General features: G+C 39.0%; 4 protein-coding genes across 6 annotated transcripts; 3 read left to right on the top strand and 1 right to left on the bottom strand.

The window, feature by feature from the left end:
* Positions 1-1,372: 1,372 nt before the first annotated feature.
* LOC140773393 (tubby-like F-box protein 8) lies at positions 1,373-5,894 on the top strand. 3 transcript variants are annotated; one of them, XM_073115921.1, is made up of 6 exons: positions 1,373-1,580; positions 2,962-3,045; positions 3,115-3,564; positions 3,756-3,843; positions 4,670-4,802; positions 4,902-5,894. In XM_073115921.1, exons 3-6 carry the CDS (start codon positions 3,208-3,210, stop codon positions 5,635-5,637), a joined length of 1,314 nt encoding a protein of 437 aa, XP_072972022.1. In that variant the 5' UTR covers positions 1,373-1,580; positions 2,962-3,045; positions 3,115-3,207; the 3' UTR covers positions 5,638-5,894. The 3 variants fall into 3 exon arrangements, with proteins under 3 accessions (XP_072972022.1, XP_072972021.1, XP_072972023.1); XM_073115922.1 differs by having other exon boundaries at positions 1,376-1,580; positions 2,962-3,159; positions 3,299-3,564; XM_073115920.1 differs by having other exon boundaries at positions 2,962-3,564.
* A 2,658-nt stretch (positions 5,895-8,552) lies between these two features.
* Positions 8,553-10,413, top strand: LOC140774935 (protein BYPASS1-LIKE-like). Its single transcript, XM_073118123.1, has one exon. The coding sequence runs from the start codon at positions 8,768-8,770 to the stop codon at positions 9,998-10,000; it is 1,233 nt and encodes a 410-aa protein (XP_072974224.1). The 5' UTR covers positions 8,553-8,767; the 3' UTR covers positions 10,001-10,413.
* Positions 10,414-13,213: 2,800 nt separating this feature from the next.
* LOC140774117 (bZIP transcription factor 12-like) lies at positions 13,214-17,325 on the bottom strand. Its single transcript, XM_073116977.1, has 4 exons — positions 16,567-17,325; positions 16,389-16,460; positions 15,982-16,011; positions 13,214-13,619 (listed from the first exon to the last, which is right to left on the bottom strand). Exons 1-4 carry the CDS (start codon positions 17,131-17,133, stop codon positions 13,539-13,541), a joined length of 750 nt encoding a protein of 249 aa, XP_072973078.1. The 5' UTR covers positions 17,134-17,325; the 3' UTR covers positions 13,214-13,538.
* Positions 17,326-18,095: 770 nt separating this feature from the next.
* LOC140774971 (large ribosomal subunit protein uL3) lies at positions 18,096-20,976 on the top strand. The gene is made up of 6 exons (XM_073118176.1): positions 18,096-18,122; positions 18,392-18,502; positions 18,735-18,845; positions 19,101-19,405; positions 19,947-20,356; positions 20,554-20,976. Exons 2-6 carry the CDS (start codon positions 18,418-18,420, stop codon positions 20,810-20,812), a joined length of 1,170 nt encoding a protein of 389 aa, XP_072974277.1. The 5' UTR covers positions 18,096-18,122; positions 18,392-18,417; the 3' UTR covers positions 20,813-20,976.
* Positions 20,977-21,432: the final 456 nt, after the last annotated feature.

Here is a 21,432-nt window from a genome sequence, read left to right as displayed (position 1 = left end):
ATGACAACTGGCTAAGAGTGTGGACAAAGTTGGCTGCTCAACCAAAGGGAAAAAATTAATTGTTTAATGTTTCATTATTAGGTCCTGATATATTGAATTGTGTACATTTAATCATAAATCTTGTTTAAATTATATGATCAAGTAGCTTAAGAATCTTGGTTAGATGAGATTATATAGGATTGGTTTTTATTTTTTAATTTCATTATACGTAACCTTATATTATGACGTAGTTAAATTAATCTTTCGCGGTCCATATACTTAGCACTGGGAAAGTTATTAAGTTAATCCCTCCACTATCTCGTTTCTGCCTCTAATCTAATCGTAGGCTCGTAGCTCTTTCGGCAGTGGGTGGATAAACTAATTAGCATCTAAGAATATGTGTTCCTTCTGGCTTAAGGAACTTTTAAAACTTAATATAAGTGGTTTTGGCTTATCTTTTCTTATTCTTCTTTCAATCATACGTAATTTGATCATTAAAAGGGTTAAAGAAATAGCCTTTCTAATCTTAGATTAAACCTGGCGATTAGTTACAGTACTTAAATTAAGTCTTCGTCTGCATGGAAAATGCTTCGTAGTTTCATGAAAAAGAGAACCTCTAAGCACGTCCAGCAAGAACTATTAATCGTTCACATAATCCTTAACCTTAAATTATTAAATCTTAATTTCTCAACCGTAACTCACTGGGATTCTGATATTAAATATAAAGTAACCAAATCCTAAGTAGTAAGTATACTTATTTCCAAAACAAGAAAGCGTTTTATGATCCCATGATGACCATTTATGGCATGTCGAATGGATAAGCTCCAGAGGCTGCCACATCTCTTGGACCCACATCGTATGTCAATTAACACTTAATTAAAGAAAAAGAAAAAAAGGAAGAGAGGTATTAAATTCCATTGGTTCATAAAATCAATGGGCTGCATAATGGGCCACTGGCCCACCAAAGCTTCGCCGGTGGACCCCACGATCCCCTATCATGTAAAGTACACGCGGCAGGAGAGTATTGGACGATCGGTCGACGGTTCAGATCGGGCCACTTCATAGAAAGGGTGTATTGGTGATTTTGAAGGGCACTGACTTCCATGACGGGAGCGTGCGGCGTTGCTCCCTACGTTGTTTTTCGTAGACTGCACGCCTCGTCGTGTCTTCTGCTCTGAGAGATAAATTAAATCGAGGGGGTAATAATATCGACGCCCGACAGGGTGACGACGACTTCATCCTCCGGGAGGCCGACCCATGTTAAAAAGCGGAGCCCCGTTAAGATGCGACTGCGGAGTTGTTTGTTAAAAGTTAAATCGTCTCGGACGGCCGTCACCGTAAACGGAACGGAAAGTCAACTTGGGGGAGAGGATAGAATAATCGCAGAATTCTATTCCATCTCGCCCACCTTTCCACTCTTTTTCCTCTCTCAACTCCATTTAATCAAGCCTTTGAGATCCGCTGCGCTTGTAGAGAGAGATAAGGCGTCTGGGTGCTCGATTCCTTTCGTGCGATCGGATCGAAGAGCGGGGGAGTTTTAAATTGTGAAGCTTCGGGGTCTCTCTTGGGGGTTTCTCCTATCGATGTCGCATGGATTACAGGTCGGATCGCGGATCTTGCTCCCTTGTAGTGAGATTATGTCCTAAGTTGTCTCAATTTGAGTTTTTCCATTGATTCGTGGGTTTCGTGGACTAGATTTTGTTTCTCTTCATGTTTCAATCTCCGATTTTTCTAGTTGCTTTTTGGTCTTGGGAGTTTGTCCAGGGGAATGCATCAAGATGTGAACTTTCGAGCTGTTTGCTGTTCAGTTCTTAGGGGTTTTGAGCATTATGGTGTCGAATAGCTGAATTTGATGTTCTTACGAGGGTGCTGCTTATTTGGAGGAGAACAAGAGTTCTTTTCCTCTCTTCTTAGTTTTCCCCTAATTTATTAGAACGAAAAATGCTTCCTGTTCCTATATATTCTTAATCCTTGCTCTGACTCTGAGTTATGAGTCTTTCCTTTGATGATTGACCTGCTATGCAATAAGAGAAATGACAAGGAATAACAAAAAGCTTCATTTTAGTACCTATTTACTTAAAATATCAGCTGCCGATTGCAGTTTAGCCTTAGGTTTAGAGAAAGATTTATTCTTTCATTTGTGTCTCCCACATGGCAAGATGTGTTGCGAGTATTTCATATATTTTTAGTCCAAAAAAAAGAAAAATTCTTCAAATTTGCTATTCTTCTTTTCCCGATGAGAGTGATTTTGGACTTATTTATCTCTCTACCTAATATTATTGTAGCTAATATGTGAGGGCTATATTCCCTCGACTCACAAAGTAAAGATAAAGATGGAATAATTTCACAAGAGAATTTTTTTACTTACCCCTCTGCTACTTACTTTCTCTAATATTTTATCTTTTGCCCTTTCACATCAAAGGTTGGTAGTCTACTAGTCCTTTGATAGTTTTATTCTTATGCCGGACAAGATAAGTAGTTGAACCTCAGTCAACGTTTGCGTGGCATTTATGCTGGATTATTGTAAGAGTTGGTTTGTTGTACTAAGGTAATATCTTTTTTCTGTATGGAAATGCAGAATTTCCAACCATTTAACACATGCACATCTTTGACCTGCAAAAAGGCCTCAAGACTAGACTTTTAAGCGAAGCAGTGGAATATGAACACTAAATCCTCCACGTCTGTCATCTTTATATTCTAGAGAATATGGCGATTTCACACTTGATAGTATATATTGGTCATTTTTTAATATAAATAAAGTGATACGAGCCAGTTGGTGTTTTAGATGTTACTGTTTATAAAGTTATGCAACTCTACTTGCCAAGTTTACAGTTGCTTGGTGGATAATTAGATGTATTTAAGCTATAAGTGACATCATTGTCTGTCAGTTGCTCTGGACTGTCAAAATATTACAAAACTTATTAGTTCTTCCAAGTCTGTAAATATTTTTCTCAATATTGTTTCCTGTTTTGTACTTTGTAGGGGATATGTTTCTGATGTTCTTCCTTAAGGACATGTGATGGTTTCTAGCTGCCAATAGAACACTAGACCAGAAAAGGTGGAAAGGTGGGGATGTTCCTTTCCTTCCAATATTCTGACGGACGAGCTATTCTAATTCCTTGCTGGCATATGCAGCTGGTGCAGTGATACAAGTGAGATGCAATATCTGTGACTCTGATTGTGAGCTTGAGTACCTTGGCTGGCTTTTTTGTGGATCAAATAGTTTAGATGTCGTTTCGTAGTATAGTTCGTGATGTTAGAGACAGTTTTGGGAGTTTATCAAGACGGAGCTTTGAGGTGAGACTTTCTGGTCTTACAGGCCATTATAGGGGAAAATCTCAGGGAACTGTGCATGAGCTGCACGACCCACCTCCTGTGGTTCAGCAGAGTCGCTGGGCTAACCTTCCTCCTGAACTACTTCGCGACGTGATTAAAAGATTGGAGGAAAGCGAGAATACTTGGCCGTCTCGCAAGCATGTTGTTGCCTGTGCGGCTGTTTGTAGATCGTGGAGGGATATGTGTAAAGAGATTGTTAAAAGTCCAGAATTTTGTGGGAAACTCACCTTCCCTGTGTCTCTGAAGCAGGTAATGTTCTAAGCACTTTACGGCAAATATGTAACTGACTATTGCATGTTTTGTTGAATTAAACAAATTATTTAACACATTATTATGGGAAAGTGGGCTTGCTACATTTGCCAAAACGAATAATGCCTTGTTATTTGCTGTTTCTGCATGCATTTGGTACCTCTCTGACTTTCACCTTTTGGCTTGTACAGCCAGGGCATCGTGATGGAACCATCCAATGTTTCATAAAGAGAGACAAATCAAAATTAACTTATCATCTCTACTTGTGCCTTAGCTCTGGTAAATTTTCTTTTGCTCTGATCAATTATTGCTGCCAATGGTGTTCGTTCTCTCTTTGACTAATTGTTGACCTTCTGCTTTTCACATGTAGCAACTCCTGAGTATTGTGTGTTTTCCTAACTAGTATTACTCCAACATGCTTATTATATATGATGCTTCTTGTTAAGCATTGAAAAGCTAAAATCATGCTGTAAGAATTCTAGTCACAGTTTCAGCATCATATATATGCTCTCGTGCAACAGAACTTCATGTCGGACTAGCTTTTGTACAGTGTAATTGTAATTGTGAGGTTAATAGCTGGTGTATATGTAGTAAATTAACAACATAGATGCAATAGTTCTTTGCAACCCATTTACTGTCAATAGGTAGGTAAGGTACATCTAATATGAGTATGACCAAAGAATCCTGTTGTGCTGGTAAAGACTGCTTAAGCAAATAAGTTTTTATGCTTATTTAATATATGCTAGCATTTGTAGTCTGTTCCTCTTTGAAGATTTGTATGTTTCACGACCTTTATAGGGAACTTCCATTTTGTCAAGCTTATGTTCTGTTGTTCACCTACAGATTCAGTTCCCACTTGAACTGTTATGTTTTATTAGGTGTAAGCTACCCTATCCTTGTTAGTTTCTGTGCTTGTAATTAGGAAATCCTTCAACTCTTTTTCTTTAATCTCTACATGTTAGTTTCTGTTCTTGTAGTTAGGAATTTCAATTTTCAAGTATCATGTGGCAATCACTCTCTGGTCTTTCACATTGAAAACCTTGATGTTAGTATGTTTATCTCAAACTTTCATGGAATTACTTATCACTAAGTTTTTTTTATGCAGCTGTGCTTGTTGAAAATGGGAAGTTCCTTCTATCAGCTAAAAGGAGCCGCCGGACAACTTACACAGAGTACACAATTTCAATGGATGCTGATCATATATCAAGATCAAGTAGTGCCTATATTGGCAAATTGAGGTATCTTTTTTTTTTTTAATCAAGAGGAAGATGATCCTGTAGTATGGATTAGAAAATCATTATTCACTGAGGTGCAACTATTTTCATTTGATGTTGTAGGTCAAATTTTCTAGGCACAAAATTCGTAGTCTACGACACACAGCCCCCTTACAATTGGGCATCCCTCTGCCCACTGGGTAAGAGCAGCCGCAGATCTTACTCCAAAAAAGTCTCTCCTAAAGTCCCAACTGGCAGCTACAACATTGCTCAGGTGACATATGAGCTGAATGTCCTTGGCACACGAGGCCCAAGGCGGATGAATTGCATTATGCACTCAATACCTGCCTCATCTCTGGAACCTGGAGGTATTGTGCCTGGTCAGCCTGACCAGCTCCTTCCCCGTTCCTTAGAGGAGTCCTTTGGCAGCACCTCCTTCTCGAAGGCATCCATCATGGAACACTCCATGGACTTCAATAGTGCTCGCTTCTCTGACATTACTGGAGGAATTCGAGAGGGAGAAGAAGAGGATGAGACCAAGGTGAGGCCCTTGGTACTTCGCAACAAGGCTCCAAGGTGGCATGAGCAGCTGCAGTGTTGGTGCCTGAACTTCCGAGGCCGGGTGACTGTTGCCTCTGTAAAAAATTTCCAACTAATAGCTGCAACACAACCAGCTGCAGGAGCTCCAACTCCATCACAGCCTGCACCGCCCGCACCCTCTGATCATGATAAGGTCATCCTGCAGTTTGGCAAGGTCGCAAAAGACATGTTTACCATGGATTATCGCTACCCGCTCTCGGCCTTCCAGGCTTTTGCCATCTGCTTGAGTAGCTTCGATACCAAGTTGGCTTGTGAATAGAACAGCGGAATTGAAGGCAGTTGGACAAATATAATAGATAACCACATCATTTACCACACTATGTTTGCAATTGTCGATTAGTCTTTGTTGTCACTGTGCTCCATCTTGGTTGTTGTCGCTGTGCATGCTGTAACCTGAAACTGGACCTTGAAGCATTTACCTTGTCCTACGGTTACCCGGATCTCTTTATCTTCTTGTATTATCTGCATTAAGTGATCTAGTAGTAAATAGTAATTAATGCCTTTGCACTTTTTCACTCTGTTAAGAATGGCCTTTTCCACTTATCTCCACCCTATGATGTATAATTATAAATGCACCCCACCAACAAGAAGGGAGCATATTTGTTGAAGTTTCTGCAACAGCACTAGCTGTAAAAGAGAATAATTCTGTCAATTATTTTTTACGGTCTCTTTTTATGTAAAGTAACTTCATCTTAGTATGTTGGTGGCTCAATGACTCAATTTGAGTGCATTTGGTTTGAATAACTAGCTCAACAACGCTACAATTTATTCGGCGGTGTTTAGTTACTTCGGCGGTGTTTAATTTATAATAATAGTTCGGCGATGTATACAACTTAAAATATAAATCAGACTATTTAGTATATTGACTTACACACGGAGTACCGTGATTTAATATAAATGAAATTAATGAAATCACTGCTTGAGGATTGATACATTAGACTTTGGCTCTCTCTCTCTCTCTCACACACACACACACACAGAGCTAATAACTGGGTCAATTTTGATCTGGAAAGACTGTGCGATGGTGATACCGTCAGGTACTTCCACTTAACAGATTTGTGAGCTAATCACCACTTACTTTCCTAAAAGAAACAGATTTTATTGGTAATCCAATATATTTGGCCCATTATTAAGTATTAACATCACTCTACCAGCAACACAACAAACTAATTAAACACGACACGTGTTGTCTGCCCACCATGCTGCTTTGGAATGGGCTGGACTGCTGACCTCTGCAGCAAAGTGAACAGAGTTGCTCACTGGAAGCATTATGAACTCCTGAAAGAAAACAAACGACCAGTTACTTTCATGTGTTTGTTTCTAGTAGAGTTTATGCCACAGACAACAGACCAGTGGGATGTTTGTTTGTATGATTGTTTCTTTGTTTCTTTTCCCTTTCCTTTTCCTTTCCCTTTTCATATATATATATATATATATTTTTTTTTTTTATTATTTTTTTTTTATCACAAGAGATTGTCTGACCAATACCCAATCGACAACCTGTATACTGAACTTTTCTATTTACAATATCTTGAAGAAAATAAGTATGTTAGGTAAAATAAATAAGAGCATCTAACTAACACTTCCAAAATTTTATGTATAATTATTCCTAAGATTTTCTTAGTATTTATCTTCTAGAAAGTGTTGATATGGTGATATTTTTTTATAAGGGCCACTTGTCCATGATCTGCTCCATATCTCGTTGAATTATTCTTATTCCACAACAAAATACTTCTATAATTTGACACGTTGTTGAAGGTTTAGAGTCACAAGAAAGCATTATTCTCTGTTAATAAAGTTAAGAAATTAGTATATCTATTTCAATTCAAAGGTCAAACTTCTTCTCCTAATCTCATAAGAAAGCCCCTTATTCTTTCAAAATGTATCATTAGATGAAAACAACCTCTTCAGTAAGAACGATAAGATTATATAAAACTTCTTAATCCTAAAACATTCTCTGTTAATGAAGTTTCTTGTTGGGATTATCTAAAGTAATGCTACTCTGACTCATTCTTTCTCCATAATCCTATTTTTAATTAACTTTAAACAGCCACTGCAAGAACTTTGACTGGAGCTGTATTAAATGCCTAGCTGTTATGTTAATTGAAGCTTTCTTTCCTCAATGACTTCAACACACACCTTGCTCAATTTGACATTATTGTAATCACTAATAATTTTTATGGCATTAAGTTAGAAAAATATAATATAATATAATATAATATTAGTACTGTTACTATCCTGTCATTAGGAATTATATATATTTTGCTATGCTTCTTATAATGTTTATAACTAACTATAATGGTGGATGGACATGATGAAACAACCAACTTCACGTGACCAATAACTGACAATTCGACAGGTATATTTCTCTACCTACCTTCTTCCACTATCTTCAACCTAATTTGGATTAATAATTAGTTATTTTAATTAAGCTCGGCTTAAAATTAGTTTACCATCTCAAAGACAAAGAGAGATGTATGTATGTGATCGAGTACGCCTTTCTATTGGACGTCCAGCTGGATCTGTAATATTCGTACTATTGCTGATTGGCCAGTTGATAGCCAGAAGCTGCGGAGATGATTAGGGCCATGATAGGCTTCCTTCCAGGAACAAATATTAGTTTAGTTATTAGTGTTTTGATCATGAAATTAAGGTATTAAGTAGTGTTTGTTAGTGCATTGTTTAGAGAAAACAATGGAGAGGGAATAATGAAAAGCTATGGGTGCACTAGGAGGGTTGAGGAAACCATCAAGGTAGAGACTTCTTTTTTTTAAAATAAATTCTCATCTCATAGGGTGTAAAGGTTTAGAAGATTTAGTCTAACCAATAGGATTTAATCAAACATTGTGGGATATACTCAGTAAAATTTGATCTTCGTTTAGATTTTAATGGCTGCATTTGTGAAGCGAAATTGTTGACTTAAATTTACAAAATAATTAGATTAAAATATAGAGTGCTGAGTGCAAAAAGTTTCTATATCCGCGCTGCGAATGAGACCGGTCCACGTTTCTCCAGCATCCCACGTGGGAACACCTTCATCCTTGTCGCCACGTGTCCTCCTCCCATCTCCGTTGCCATCCATCTCATCGCCGTCCGCTTTTTTTTTCTTCTTTTTCTCTCTCTTTTTCCCCTTTATCTTTATATAATTATATTTCCCGAATTAGTAAATCATCTCTCTCTCTCTATCTCTCTCTCTCTCTCATTTCACTGCGGAGAAAGGTTCGTTGTTCCACCAATTCAATTAGACCACCACCACCATTATTAGGGTTTCCTCTTTCACATCCTTATTTGTTTTCTCTCCCCATTCTTATCCGATCAAACCTTTAGTTCGTACCCAAGTTCGTTCGAATTCTTAGAGGAAGGAGGCGATCCGGTGGGCCTATGCGATAATGCCGGCCACGGACTACCAGGGCTCGTCGGCGCCGTTCGCATCGCTGGGGAGGTCGATCCTAAGCATCCGACGCGATCAGATCCACTCCATGGACGGCCACGATGCTTCCTGCAACCTCGAGCTCGAGTCCTTCCAGCGCCACGTCGCTGATCTCTTCGTCGACCTCCTCAACTCCCTCGCCGGCGGGGGAGACGGCGCCGGAGATGCGATCCCGATCCCTCTCGCCTGGATCCGGAAGCTTCTCGACTCTTTCTTGATCTGCCTCGAGGAGTTCCGCGTCGTCCTCTTCAACAGCGGCCCGGCGATTGCGCGGTCCCCCCTCGATCGCCTTGTTGCTGACTTCTTCGACCGAGCCGTTAAGGCTCTCGACGTCTGCAACGCCGTTCGTGACGGCGTCGACCAGATCCGGCGATGGCACAAGCATCTCGACGTCGTCCGCGTAGCCCTAACGAGTAGCGGTTCCCTAGGAGAGGGCCATATCCGCCGGGCCCGGAAAACTCTAACGGATCTCACGATCCTCATGCTCGACGAGAAGGAGGCGGGATCTGTGGTCAATCACCGCAATAGGTCCTTCGGCCGGAGCAATCGCGACCAGCACGGCCACGGCCATCATCGCCGGAGCAGCAGCAGTGGCAGCGCTGGCTCCAGCGGCGGGCATTTTAGATCCTCCTCGTGGAGCGTGTCGCGTACGTGGTCCGCTGCACGCCAGCTACAGGCGATCGGCGGAAATCTCACGGCTCCACGCCCGAACGAGGTCACTGCCACGGGTGGTCTTGCGTCTGCGGTCTTCACAATGAACGCGGTGCTCTTCTTCGTGATGTGGGCGCTCGTGGCCGCAATCCCATGCCAGGACCGTGGCCTCGCCGGTGTGCACTTCTCGGTCCCCCGCGGGTTCGCCTGGGCTGCGCCACTTATGTCTTTGTATGAGAAAATTCTTGAGGAGTCAAAGCGGAAGGAGAGGCGCAATTCGAGCGCGCTGATGAAGGAGATTTATCAGATAGAGAGATGCTCGCAGCAATTGGCAGAGATCACAGACGCTGTCCAGTTTCCTCTCGGGGAGGAGAAGGAGGAGGAGGTGAGGGAAGGGGTTCAGGAGCTGGTGCAGGTCTGCAGCACCCTCAAGGATGGGTTGGACCCTCTTGAGAGACAAGTGAGGGAGGTGTTTCACAGGATTGTGCGGACCCGGACAGAGGGCCTCGATTGCTTAAGCAAGTCACACAATCCAGAATGAATAATATATCTTAGTTATATTCTCATCCTGGTCAAAATTAAGAGGAAGGCATCAAATGTGCATGCTAAATTTTAGTTTTTGATTTTGAGGATGCAGCCCGGTTGAAGAAAGTATTGGAAGATGAGATGAAGTGGAAGAAAATGGTCAGGATGATGAACGAATTGACTCAAAGTATCCTCGCAGAAATAAGATTAAAAAGGTAGCTTTTTCTTGAATTTACTTACTGTTATACTTTATTGTAAATGGTTGATTGTGTTTCTTTATTATGTTAATGGGCGTCTTCTGTATAATTCTCCAACTTCCCGGTGTTGTGAATCCTTTGATGGGATAGTGAGTTGTTCAAATTTTCTTATATTGTTTGTGTTGTTACTCGAATGTTATTTGGAAATTTATATCTCAGATTTATTTTCTCATGATTGTCTAAGAAATGTTTCTGACTGGAGAGTGAAATGCTGATCTATAATCACTTTGCATTACAAACAAAACCTTTTGTTTTCTGAGTAATATAGAGTACTTTTATTCATCCAGGAAGCAGAGAATTTGTTGCGATGCTACCTAGGATCTATGTCTTTTACAAACCTTCTTAAGTTGTTAAATACCTAATTATGAAGAATCATTTTCAAATCTCACCCCATAATTCTGTCGGACCTGCAAGAACATCATGATTCAATCTTAAGCAATTAAAAGTGGATTTATTATGATTCAGAAATTTTGATATATTGGGACGAGGTTAGGTTTTAGTACATTTGAGAAGAATTTGGGACTATTTGATGTTAAAGGAAATGCAAGAGTGGTGATGTTATTTGTCTGAATCTTGCTCTCTTTCTAATGCAAATGTTATCTAAGCGTTAAAATTTGAACTTCAAAAGGCTGCTTTTCATGTGCCAATTGTCCCTTTTCTTAACCTGCAACTAAAGTATTGAGTCTTAAATTTTGTAGATAGTTGCTTTTCAGCATAGTAGCATCTTAGAGTATAGAATTCTTTTTCATCTAAATTTTGTGAAAATCAGGAGTTTCTTTACATCAACTGTCATTTGTTAAAGGTGAAAAATAGTGGTAGGAGAGGTTGGAGAGGTATCATGAGCATCTCAATGAACAGATGGATTTGAAGGAGTTTCAAAAAGATTCTTGAGTTATTTGGAAAAATACACGAATTGAATTTCTAGGAGCTCAACTCTGAAATGAAGTTGAATAAAGAAGGTTAGAGAATTATGAAGGAATTATAGAAGTGACTGAAAAATCTTCCAACAACATGCACTATTTTATTATTGAATTCAGGTATATAGGATTACCTCGATATCTGATAATCCTGACTAGGATACAAGTGATAATCAATTGGAATAGGTTAACTTTCTTTAGGAAAAGCTTGATTCTTTTGATGCGGTATATCTATCAAAGCAGCTGAAATTTTCTTTTGAAGGTCGGAAGACGACCTTCCGGTAGTAGAAATACTTCTAAACACTTTCTAGGGTAAATGATTTGCTCTTTGATAGAAGGATCAATGACAATGCAGAGTGCCTATTCGCATATCAATTGTTCTGTGCTTGCTAAGGGTTTGTTCCTTCCATTATAAATATATTGTGGCCTTGTTTGGCGATATGGTATGGTCTTTCAATTGTTGATGTCTGAAACATGTAATGTAGAATCGTTATAATTAATTCATTGTAGAAGAGGTAGTTAAGTGGCATCAAAGAGGATAATTATTATCATAAGTTGAAATGTCCTCCGTGTGTTTGAATTAGTTTATAGATGACACAGTGAAGTTACAACAGAGGATGTGGATAATTGGAGGTAAACAAGAACTGGACTGGAGTTTCAAGAGGTGACACTTTGCCTAGGGCTTGGCTTTATACACGAGTTGATACTTGATATCTACGAGTTATATAATCGACAGTGAATTTTCTGTACAGGTTGTGCTATATTTCTATATCTTCATTAATCTGATGTCATTGGATCTGCTATGCTGTCACTTGCATCTATTTGCATAAACAACAGATAGAAACAAACTACCAAGTAGTGATGTATCTTCTTTTCTCATTTTAATATTGCTTTTCTTTTTCTATACATAGTGGAGGAACTTCGAGATGCTTATTTGACAAGGTTATGAATATGTTTTTCTTGTGAACTTGCGCATATTTAATCTTGTGTTTGGAATCAAATGGGCAGGCTGGTCCTTATTTGTTTTTTTTAATAATGGATCTTCTGGAATACGTAATTCTTTTTCAAAAAATGCCCTTCCAGATAGGGTATTGATCTCAGCTCAGTAACTTTGTTTTCTAGGGGTGGATGATTTGGTCCATGGTGTGACTTTAGTTGATGAATTCTCGAATGTATTTGGTTCTGGTTCTGGTTCTGGTCAGTATCATTTTGTGAAAGTTTTCTCCTATGCACAGAATCATTCAATTGTCAGCTTTGCTTCATCAATTCTCGAATTACGGTTCTGCTTACGTCGATTTCACAAGATTTTTCTGCTTTGCAAGGAATCATTTGGTTCTTTGGCAGGTTTTTCATATGTAGCATCTTTTGCAGAATTTTGTGCTTAGGTGCAAATCTTTAGTTCCTAGTTATTCTTGTGGTGGTTAACGTGTGGAAGATTTTAAACTCTTTTCGTTTGTCTGTAATCATATAGTAGATTCTAGCCTTCCAACATAATAATACGGTTTCCTTTAATCTATATATTGTTAATCCGAAACAATGAAAGTTGGGATGCTTGTAAGAACTTCTTAGAGCACGTTGATATGCAGATATTCATCGTTCTTTTTTTTCTTTTTTTCTTTTTTGTGGGGGTACAAATCAATGTGTAAATTATGAATAAGTAGCTGGCTCTTTGAACACGACTTAGCTGGCACCAGTTGGAGTGCACGACTGCGTGCAACGGCTAGTTAACTTTGTGCGGATTCCTAGACTGAGGAGTGCAACCTACTAAGGAATATATTCGTCGACGAGCCGTGTAATATTTTGCATCTAAGAAATAATAATAGACTACTTCGAAGCAGCCTTTTAACTCGGTATTTTGCTCGATGTTTTGAGATGGAACCTTCCATCCTTCCATTTTAATTTATAAATATGAACATATACAGGCATGACCTCAAAAGCTGTCCGCATTAATGAGCATCAGACAACCAGTAGAACTTGCAATGGCAGAAATTCGCTCACCTACCAGTAGGATAGAGTTAGCTGGAAGGCAAAGCAAAGCAAAAACAGAGAGTGAACTGTTGGAAAAGTTATATGCTCGTTTTCATTGAAGTGTGTGTCTACGTTGAGCACGAAAGAACATAATGGTTCACTCTCTCAAGAAGACTGGTTATTAAAATTAAACTTTTACAAACCTTTTGCTTGCTGATAGCAGCTAAGGATAAACAAAGAAAAATAGTCTTGACTTTGGTGCTACCTTAGATGTACTACCTACCAACATTTTTACACACTGATTTCCTCAAGCTGCAACGACGTGCTTCAAATATGTCTTCCACTTGTAGAAATTCAGATAATACTGAGTTGTCAGACAACCACCTCAAACTGAGCTTAGCACTTCGCTTCTCTACAATTCCATGGAAGAAGTCCTTCGGAGAGGCCGCCGTGGTTTTCTCCTCAAGGTGACTGGGACCACGTTTTCCATAAGCTGCAAAGACTTTTAGCGTTCAGTCGACAATAAATTGTAATACTAATAAGCTATCTGTAATCTTATTTTACTGCCAGGCCAACATTCTACAGTTTTAGGGTATGCAGGACAGTATTTAGGTTGCTCCCAGTGAAGCAAAATTAAATAAGAAACTCTATAACATCGAGGTAATCCAACTAGCAATGATTAGATCACAGAAAGACAGAAGTTAAATGTGTAACAAAGGAAAGAAACATTGTGCCAGGTGACAGGAAATAGATACTCTCACTAATTTATTAGCAAAATAGGGAATAATAATGAGAAATTTGGATGTTTGTGACCATTAAACTGTAATGGAAGCATGAAGAGAAGATATCAGACAATTTCCAGACAGATACTTTGATGGAGATAGAACTAAGTTGCAAAGTAATTTAATTATTTTCTCTACCAGATTAAGTTAGCTATATTACATGGATCAGCTTACATTGGATCTATTTCAACACTTTTCTTGCAAAAATTGAGTAATGTGCCTCTGAAACTTATTATGGTCAACTGCACGGATAATCTTCTCTTAGGCTCCTACAAATAGTCTTTACCTCTAAAAAATTGATAACAGTCCACTTTTTCAAGTTTCATAGAAATATTTAATACCACAAAATTTTGACTCAATCACTCAAATGTTTTTGAAATGCTACTTCTCAATAAGTTCCTCTACGTGCAAGGAATACATGCATAACATATTGTTGAGTCCAATAGTAAGCCTAGCTACATCAAAATTTGCATTTAAATGGGGTATTGAAAGAAGACGAACTCTGGAAAAAAGTAATCCATGTTTCTTACCTATGCTACCTAGAAACTGGAAGATGCGGAAAAGTAATAATCTGACCCATCAGAATTGATAATTCACAAAAGTAGGTATAACATGCTAGGGAAGTAAAATTAGTGGGGATCACAACACCAATTTTAGAAGAAAAAATTTGTGCACAGTCAGCACCATATAATTACATATCAATGACACTGAGGATGATATGAGAATTCCTGACTCCTGCAACCAAAGAATCAGGAGTACCTTACAAATAAAGGTGTTGTATGAATTGAGTCAACCTCAGAAACTACTGTAAGAATTAGGAAGTGAAATAGAAATATCCACAAGTTTTTAAACCGGCACAAAGAGCTGGATGCTTATGATATCAGCAAGGTATAGAACCTCACCTAAAGAATAAAGTAGAACATCCAGTAGGGACGCCTCAACCAAAAGAAAGAAAAAGAAAATTGAGGTTGAGGTTCAAGTTATCATAAGATACCAAACAAAGAGAAAGACAACAAAAAATTGTCCTAAAGGAGGAACACAAAAGGGAGTGATGCAGCCCTTGAAGACATACCTCCAATTTACGTTGTAACAACTGCAAACTGGTTTTTCTTGCCACAGTAAATGTGTTGTTCAGAAGGTTCCCTTTTCACTACTCTATTGGCACTAGGCAGTGAGACATTATCAAGTCGAAGGTTAAAAAAACAGTTAAGATGTATGAGTAGGCTTTGAAAATTGGGGATAACTTCAAGTCAAGTTGGCAGGCAGCACAGTTTTCCATGATGATATTTAGGGTTTAGAAAGCATGTGAAAAGAAAAGTAAATGCAAACCAAATCCTTTGTCTTGTAGATGCAATTTCAGGTCAAGGTCAAACCAGATGAACAATTTCCCAGAATGTATAATTTTTCTTTGTTCCTTTTTTATTTTTTCTCTTTGAGATCTTTGATCAACCTCTACAAATTGCTCTGTCAGATGTTAAGAAAAACTCCAAACCATATCAAAAGGAGATAGAATCACATTCATAACTGATCCATAATTCCATATTATTAAGAAAGTAAAAAAAAAAACATTTCAGGGTGGTCCAACATATAATTGGATTTAAAAATTCTCAACCATAGCTTGGATTGCAGATGTTTAACTTTCCAAGCCATATCAAAAAAAGATAGAATCACATTCATTACTGATCCATATAGTTAAGAAAGTAAGGAACAATTTCAGGGTGGTCCAACATATAACTGGATTTGAAAATTCTCAACCATAGTTTGGATTGCAATTTATTGTCTTGCTAAAGATATGCCAAAATCAAGGACAACACAGAGAAAAATAAAGATGTTTAAAATCTACATTGTAGAACCATATGAGCCAGTATTAATTTGTGTTTATATCACAACCATGATGGCACTCATCTTGACAGTTGAATTTCTATAGAACTACAACCATATACATTGGCCTAAACTAGCGTGCTAGCATTAGTCAATTTTGTTGTCAAACTTTAGACTGTAGCAATGCCAGAAATTCTAATAGAATATTAACTGCTTATTGGTATTATAATACTGTAAATGACAAAAAAGAACCTGTTTAAGTCTCTTCCTTTTCTGCTCCTCCTGCAATCAAAAGCAATACATGGTTTAATAGATTAACAGCATAGAGTATCAAATTCTCAAATGAGCAAAAAGTTCTAGTTTTTAGTTTTCTAGCCTCATGCCAGATAAATTTGCAGTACCAAAGGCTTTGAATTAACCATTGAACATGTTTTATAAAACAAATGTTTACTTCATCAGAGATAATCTTTCCGCATTACAACCTACGAGTAAAAAAGTCAAACAAACCCAACAGCGTTACACAATTCAGCACCTTTTGAAGTGACAGAGATGATTATTTACTCATCTTCATGCGATCCCACAAAACCACGTACCACAAAATTAATCCATTGTATGACATGCATCTGTGATACTGCCCTAGAAAGAACAAATTCCTGTACCTGGTAGTTCAATAGCAGAGCATTCTCCTCCTCCAGTTGTGCTACCAGAGTTTCAAGCTCCGCAGTATAAGCCTGCATTCAGAACACAAATCTACACAAATTGATCACTTCCAATCCATCAAACACTTAATCTGCACCACGGCTAAGCGTGAATTTGTTTGAAGAAAAAGGAAAAGACCTGCTTCCTCTCCCTCGACCTCGCTGCCGACTCTCTGTTCTTGATCATCCTCTTCTGCCTCTGCAACGCTGCCCGATCTACCGGGTCAAGATCTGGCCTCTTCCTTCCCCTCCCTCCTCTCCCTACTCCGCCAGCAATCTCCACCCCATTGTCCAACCCCACAACCGGATTCCCCATCATCGAGCTGGACGGAACCCTAATGTCCTCCTCCCTCACCGCCCCCGTCCTCGCAAGGAAGTCCTCCAGCGTCATCTCCATATCTCCACCACCGCCACAGCCACCGCCACAGCTGCCGCCGCTCCGGCCAGCGGATATTTCCTTCCACACCTCCTCCGCCGTCTTCCCCTCCATGCCCTTCTCGCCTTCTCCGTCACCGCCGCCGGCCGCCGGCATATCGCCGTAGATCTCTCTCAGGATGTCCTCCATGTTGGTAGATCCGAGGTTCTTGGACTGGTCTGCTCCAATCGAGGAGTGGAGATCGCCCATCGGGAGGGAGTAGACCGAGGACTGGCGCCCGAGATCGGAGCCCGCCTGAGACGACGAAGCCATCACCCTCGACGACGCCATAAACAGATTTCTAGGTCTAGGGTTAAGCTTTCGATTTGGTAACCGGATCCATCGTCGCTGCCATCGCTTTCGATCCTCTCTTTTCTCCTGTCTCTCGTTCCAGAGCTCTCTCGTTTCGCCGAGCTTTCCTTTATAACCAGAGACCGGAATGAAATATACGGAGGTCTGGAGGGCCCATCACAAAAGGCTACGGCTTATTAATCCAAGGAAGAAGGTACTGAAGTAGAATATATTATGGTCGGAGGGGGTAATATGCAAACAACTGAGATTGAATTGAATAATAAGGGCAGAAGTTCATGGGCAAGTGGCGTCGACGGAACGGAAGTCTGACCCGGTTTTTGGGTTCAATTCGGCTAGTGAAATTAAATTTTCAAAATTTAAAATTTAAAATTTTTAATAAGGTGCGCTTATGGACCGGGTCCACCTCGTTATAAAAATTAAAAATTAAAATTTAAAATTAAAAAAATTTAAGCTCGGGTATGGATAAGGTTCTGCCCAGTTTTGTTTTAGACTAGTTTTAAACCTGAGTCTGAGTCAGCTCCATGCCCATATTATTAGGTAGGCCAATTTATATACATAGGCTATGGGGCTAAGCCTCAATTAATTTAAAATTTTATTAAGAAATCACATATTAAGAGATGTGCATAAAATTATTTTTTTTAAAAAAATAATTATATACGAAGCAAACAAAGTCCGATCGGGCACGACCGCACGAGCCCGTAGCGTTGAACAGACCCAAGTAATTAACCGAGTAATATGAGGGTATTACGGTCATTTGACGTGTCGTTTTTTGCTATCGCGCTTCTTATAAATCGTTGCTAGGGTTTTGGGAGGACGTCGCCGTCTCGCCGAGGTATGCTCTATTAGCATCTCTGAGCTACTCGTTTTCTTTTTTACTTTTGGTTGTTAAATCGTTGTAGTTTGGTATCAAATCGATCCGTGTGGTTTTCTTTTATTAGAGGCCTGTCATTGTTGCGAGATTTTCATCGGTAATAATTTGTAATCTTAATCTACTTTCGTTGGAGTTTTCTTCTCGTTCTTACTGTAAGAATTAACCAATGTTTATCTAAAGTTATCTACATTTGCTTTTGTTTTTCCCTATAAGTAGTATTTGAACGGATCTAGAGTATATGTAATAGTTTGCGTTCGTACTTTTTCTCCTGATCTGAATGGTTGATGTAGATTCGTTTTCTATTTTAGAAGATCTTTAGGTGGTTACTATCTTGTTACGGTGTTGACTTGATTAAATTTCTTCCAGGAAGAAGTGAGGTAAGGTAAGGAAAGATGTCTCACCGGAAGTTTGAGCACCCTCGGCATGGGTCCCTTGGGTTTCTTCCGAGGAAGAGGGCCTCCCGCCACCGTGGGAAAGGTTAAGATGGATACTACTATCTATTTTCTCTATATGTTCACCACCATTTGATGTTTCCTTACTTTACAATTGACTCAATGGAGTTATTAAGCCTTTTGTTTGGCTTAAACTATTGGCTGTCTTCAAGGAAAACAATGAGTCCAGAAGTACTAGAATGGCTTCACTGACAGAAGATTTTGAAAGAAAGCCAGATTTCTTGTATCCTGATTTATTTATGATTTTCTCAATGCAGTGAAGTCCTTTCCCAGGGATGATCCAACTAAACCCTGCAAGCTAACGGCTTTCCTTGGGTATAAGGCTGGAATGACTCACATTGTTCGTGATGTTGAGAAGCCTGGATCAAGTAAGTAATGCCTTCTTTTGTGCATAATTTGATGAAACATGTAATTTATTTCTCATAATCATGTATTATCTGATGTATTATTTGGTATGAAAGCTTTAGAAGCATTTCTTTTCATCCAGTACTTAATGTTATTCATATGATTCATCCAGTCTATATTACTATGTTGGTAGTGTTTAGATTGGCTTTTCTCATATTATATATTATTCTTACTTACCTCCAAATTCTTCTCAAGTTATTCTTTCTTGTGAAATGCAGAACTTCACAAAAAGGAGACTTGCGAGGCCGTAACTGTTATCGAAACTCCTCCTATGGTTGTTGTTGGGGTTGTAGCTTATGTGAAGACACCACGAGGTCTTCGCTCCCTTAATACTGTATGGGCCCAGCATCTGAGTGAAGAACTGAGGAGAAGGTTCTACAAGAACTGGTACAAAAGCAAGAAGAAGGCTTTTAATAAGTACTCTAAGAAATATGAGACTGAGGAAGGAAAGAAAGATATTCAGGCACAGCTTGAGAAGATGAAGAAGTATGCATCTGTTATCCGTGTACTGGCTCACACTCAGGTACTATATCACTGAAAATAGGTCGAAACATCAATTGTAAGTTGATTTTTTAATAGTATATGTAAGTTCAATATTTTGCAGTATAGATAATATTTAGTGTTATGTATGCATAAGCAAATCTTGACTTCATATCTTGATTTGAATATAAATGATGTTATACACCAGTGGACAAAATTTTATGAATAACTAAATGCCGTATATACATAACTATAATATTTTTGTGGATCTATTTCGCTGGTTGATGAGCCTTACAAAACTCTCCCTACTTTGAGGCTTTTCTTGCACTCTCATAGTCTTGGTTGCAATGCCAGTTCTTTGCACCATGCCTCTAATCATTATGACTAAGTTAATGAGATGGTGAGATACTTTACTTCTAGGCTATATCGTGTATTGTCTGCCAAGGTTGTGGTAGTTGTCCTGACTGCTTTTATTGTTGTGGTAAAAGTTGTCCTGAGTGAAATGCATCTGATTATATTTCTGATTTGAAACCTAAAGTTACATTATAGCTTAAGATATCTTTTCTTTGTTTCTTATGCTTCAGATAAGAAAGATGAAGGGACTGAAACAAAAGAAAGCTCATCTGATGGAGATCCAGGTGAATGGAGGAACTATTGCTCAGAAGGTGGATTATGCTTACAGCTTCTTCGAGAAGCAAATCCCAATTGATGCTGTGTTCCAGAAAGATGAGATGATTGATATCATTGGTGTTACAAAAGGAAAGGGGTATGAAGGTGTCGTGACTCGTTGGGGAGTTACCCGCCTTCCAAGGAAGACCCACAGGGGTCTCCGAAAGGTTGCTTGTATTGGTGCATGGCATCCTGCCAGAGTTTCCTTCACTGTTGCTAGAGCTGGACAGAATGGTTACCACCATCGCACTGAATTGAACAAGAAGATCTATAAACTAGGCAAAACTGGAGATGAGTCACACACTGCTCTAACTGAGTTTGACAGGTCATTCTTCCTTATCTACTGCCTTCTATTGCTGTCTGCCCCCATATCTCATTATTCCTCTTGCTTATCAGTGAATGTCCCTTGGAGATCGCCGTAGTCAATATATTTGCTGATTACAATTTAGTTATTTTATGAATATTTCTTTCTTAAATTCCTAAGTATGACTTAGTTTCTATCTTGTTTCAACTTGTTAACAGGACTGAGAAAGATGTTACACCAATGGGTGGTTTCCCTCACTATGGTATTGTGAAGGATGACTATCTCATGGTGAAGGGTTGCTGTGTTGGGCCGAAGAAGAGGGTTGTTACACTTCGCCAGTCCCTCCTGAAGCAGACTTCTCGTTTAGCCCTTGAGGAGATCAAGCTCAAGTTCATCGATACATCATCCAAGTTTGGACATGGACGGTTCCAGACTACTGAGGAGAAGCAGAAGTTCTATGGCAGGCTGAAGGCGTGAGCTATGCCAAACCTAAAAGATGCAGTATGATATTTAGTCGATGATTTTGTTTCTTCAACGAGTTCTCTATCTTGTTAAAGCAGAGTTGCTAAGTAGCCAATTTTATTGTTCAACATTTGTTCAACTTTGAATTTGATGAGTATAATTTAGTAGTTGGACCAAAATTTTGTTTTGCTTAGTATTTTATCCAGGTGGATGGTTTGAAATTTCACGATTGATATCATTGTCTGTTACTTATCGTGCTGGTATTCTCGAAGAAATTTTTTAACGTACTACGATTCAATGCGATAGTCGATAGAATTCATGTGTTTACTCCTCTCTCTATATATGTCCAACGACTACTATATAATCTTATCGAATCTCTGTAATAGTTACTGTAGGCCTAACAATTTTGTTCCTCGTATACGCCTACCTTCCATTTGATCCGAGGTGCATCAGAATTTAGTTTTAAGCAATTAAAGGACGTGGTAATTTACAATTGATCATCAGTAAACGTTTCTCCGATAAAACTCCAAAATAACAGTTGCCAAGTACTGTAAACCAGAGAACCAACATATCTACGCATGCATTTGATGAAATGCACGGTTTTAATCGATGGATTCATGTCAAATACACCATTC

This window comes from Typha angustifolia, chromosome 13, assembly GCF_048772165.1.
Source record: "Typha angustifolia cultivar Huaian chromosome 13, ASM4877216v1, whole genome shotgun sequence".
Lineage (NCBI taxonomy): Eukaryota > Viridiplantae > Streptophyta > Magnoliopsida > Poales > Typhaceae > Typha > Typha angustifolia.
The sequence above is the reverse complement of the archived record's forward strand: the minus strand, read 5'-3'. Positions and strand labels throughout refer to the sequence as shown.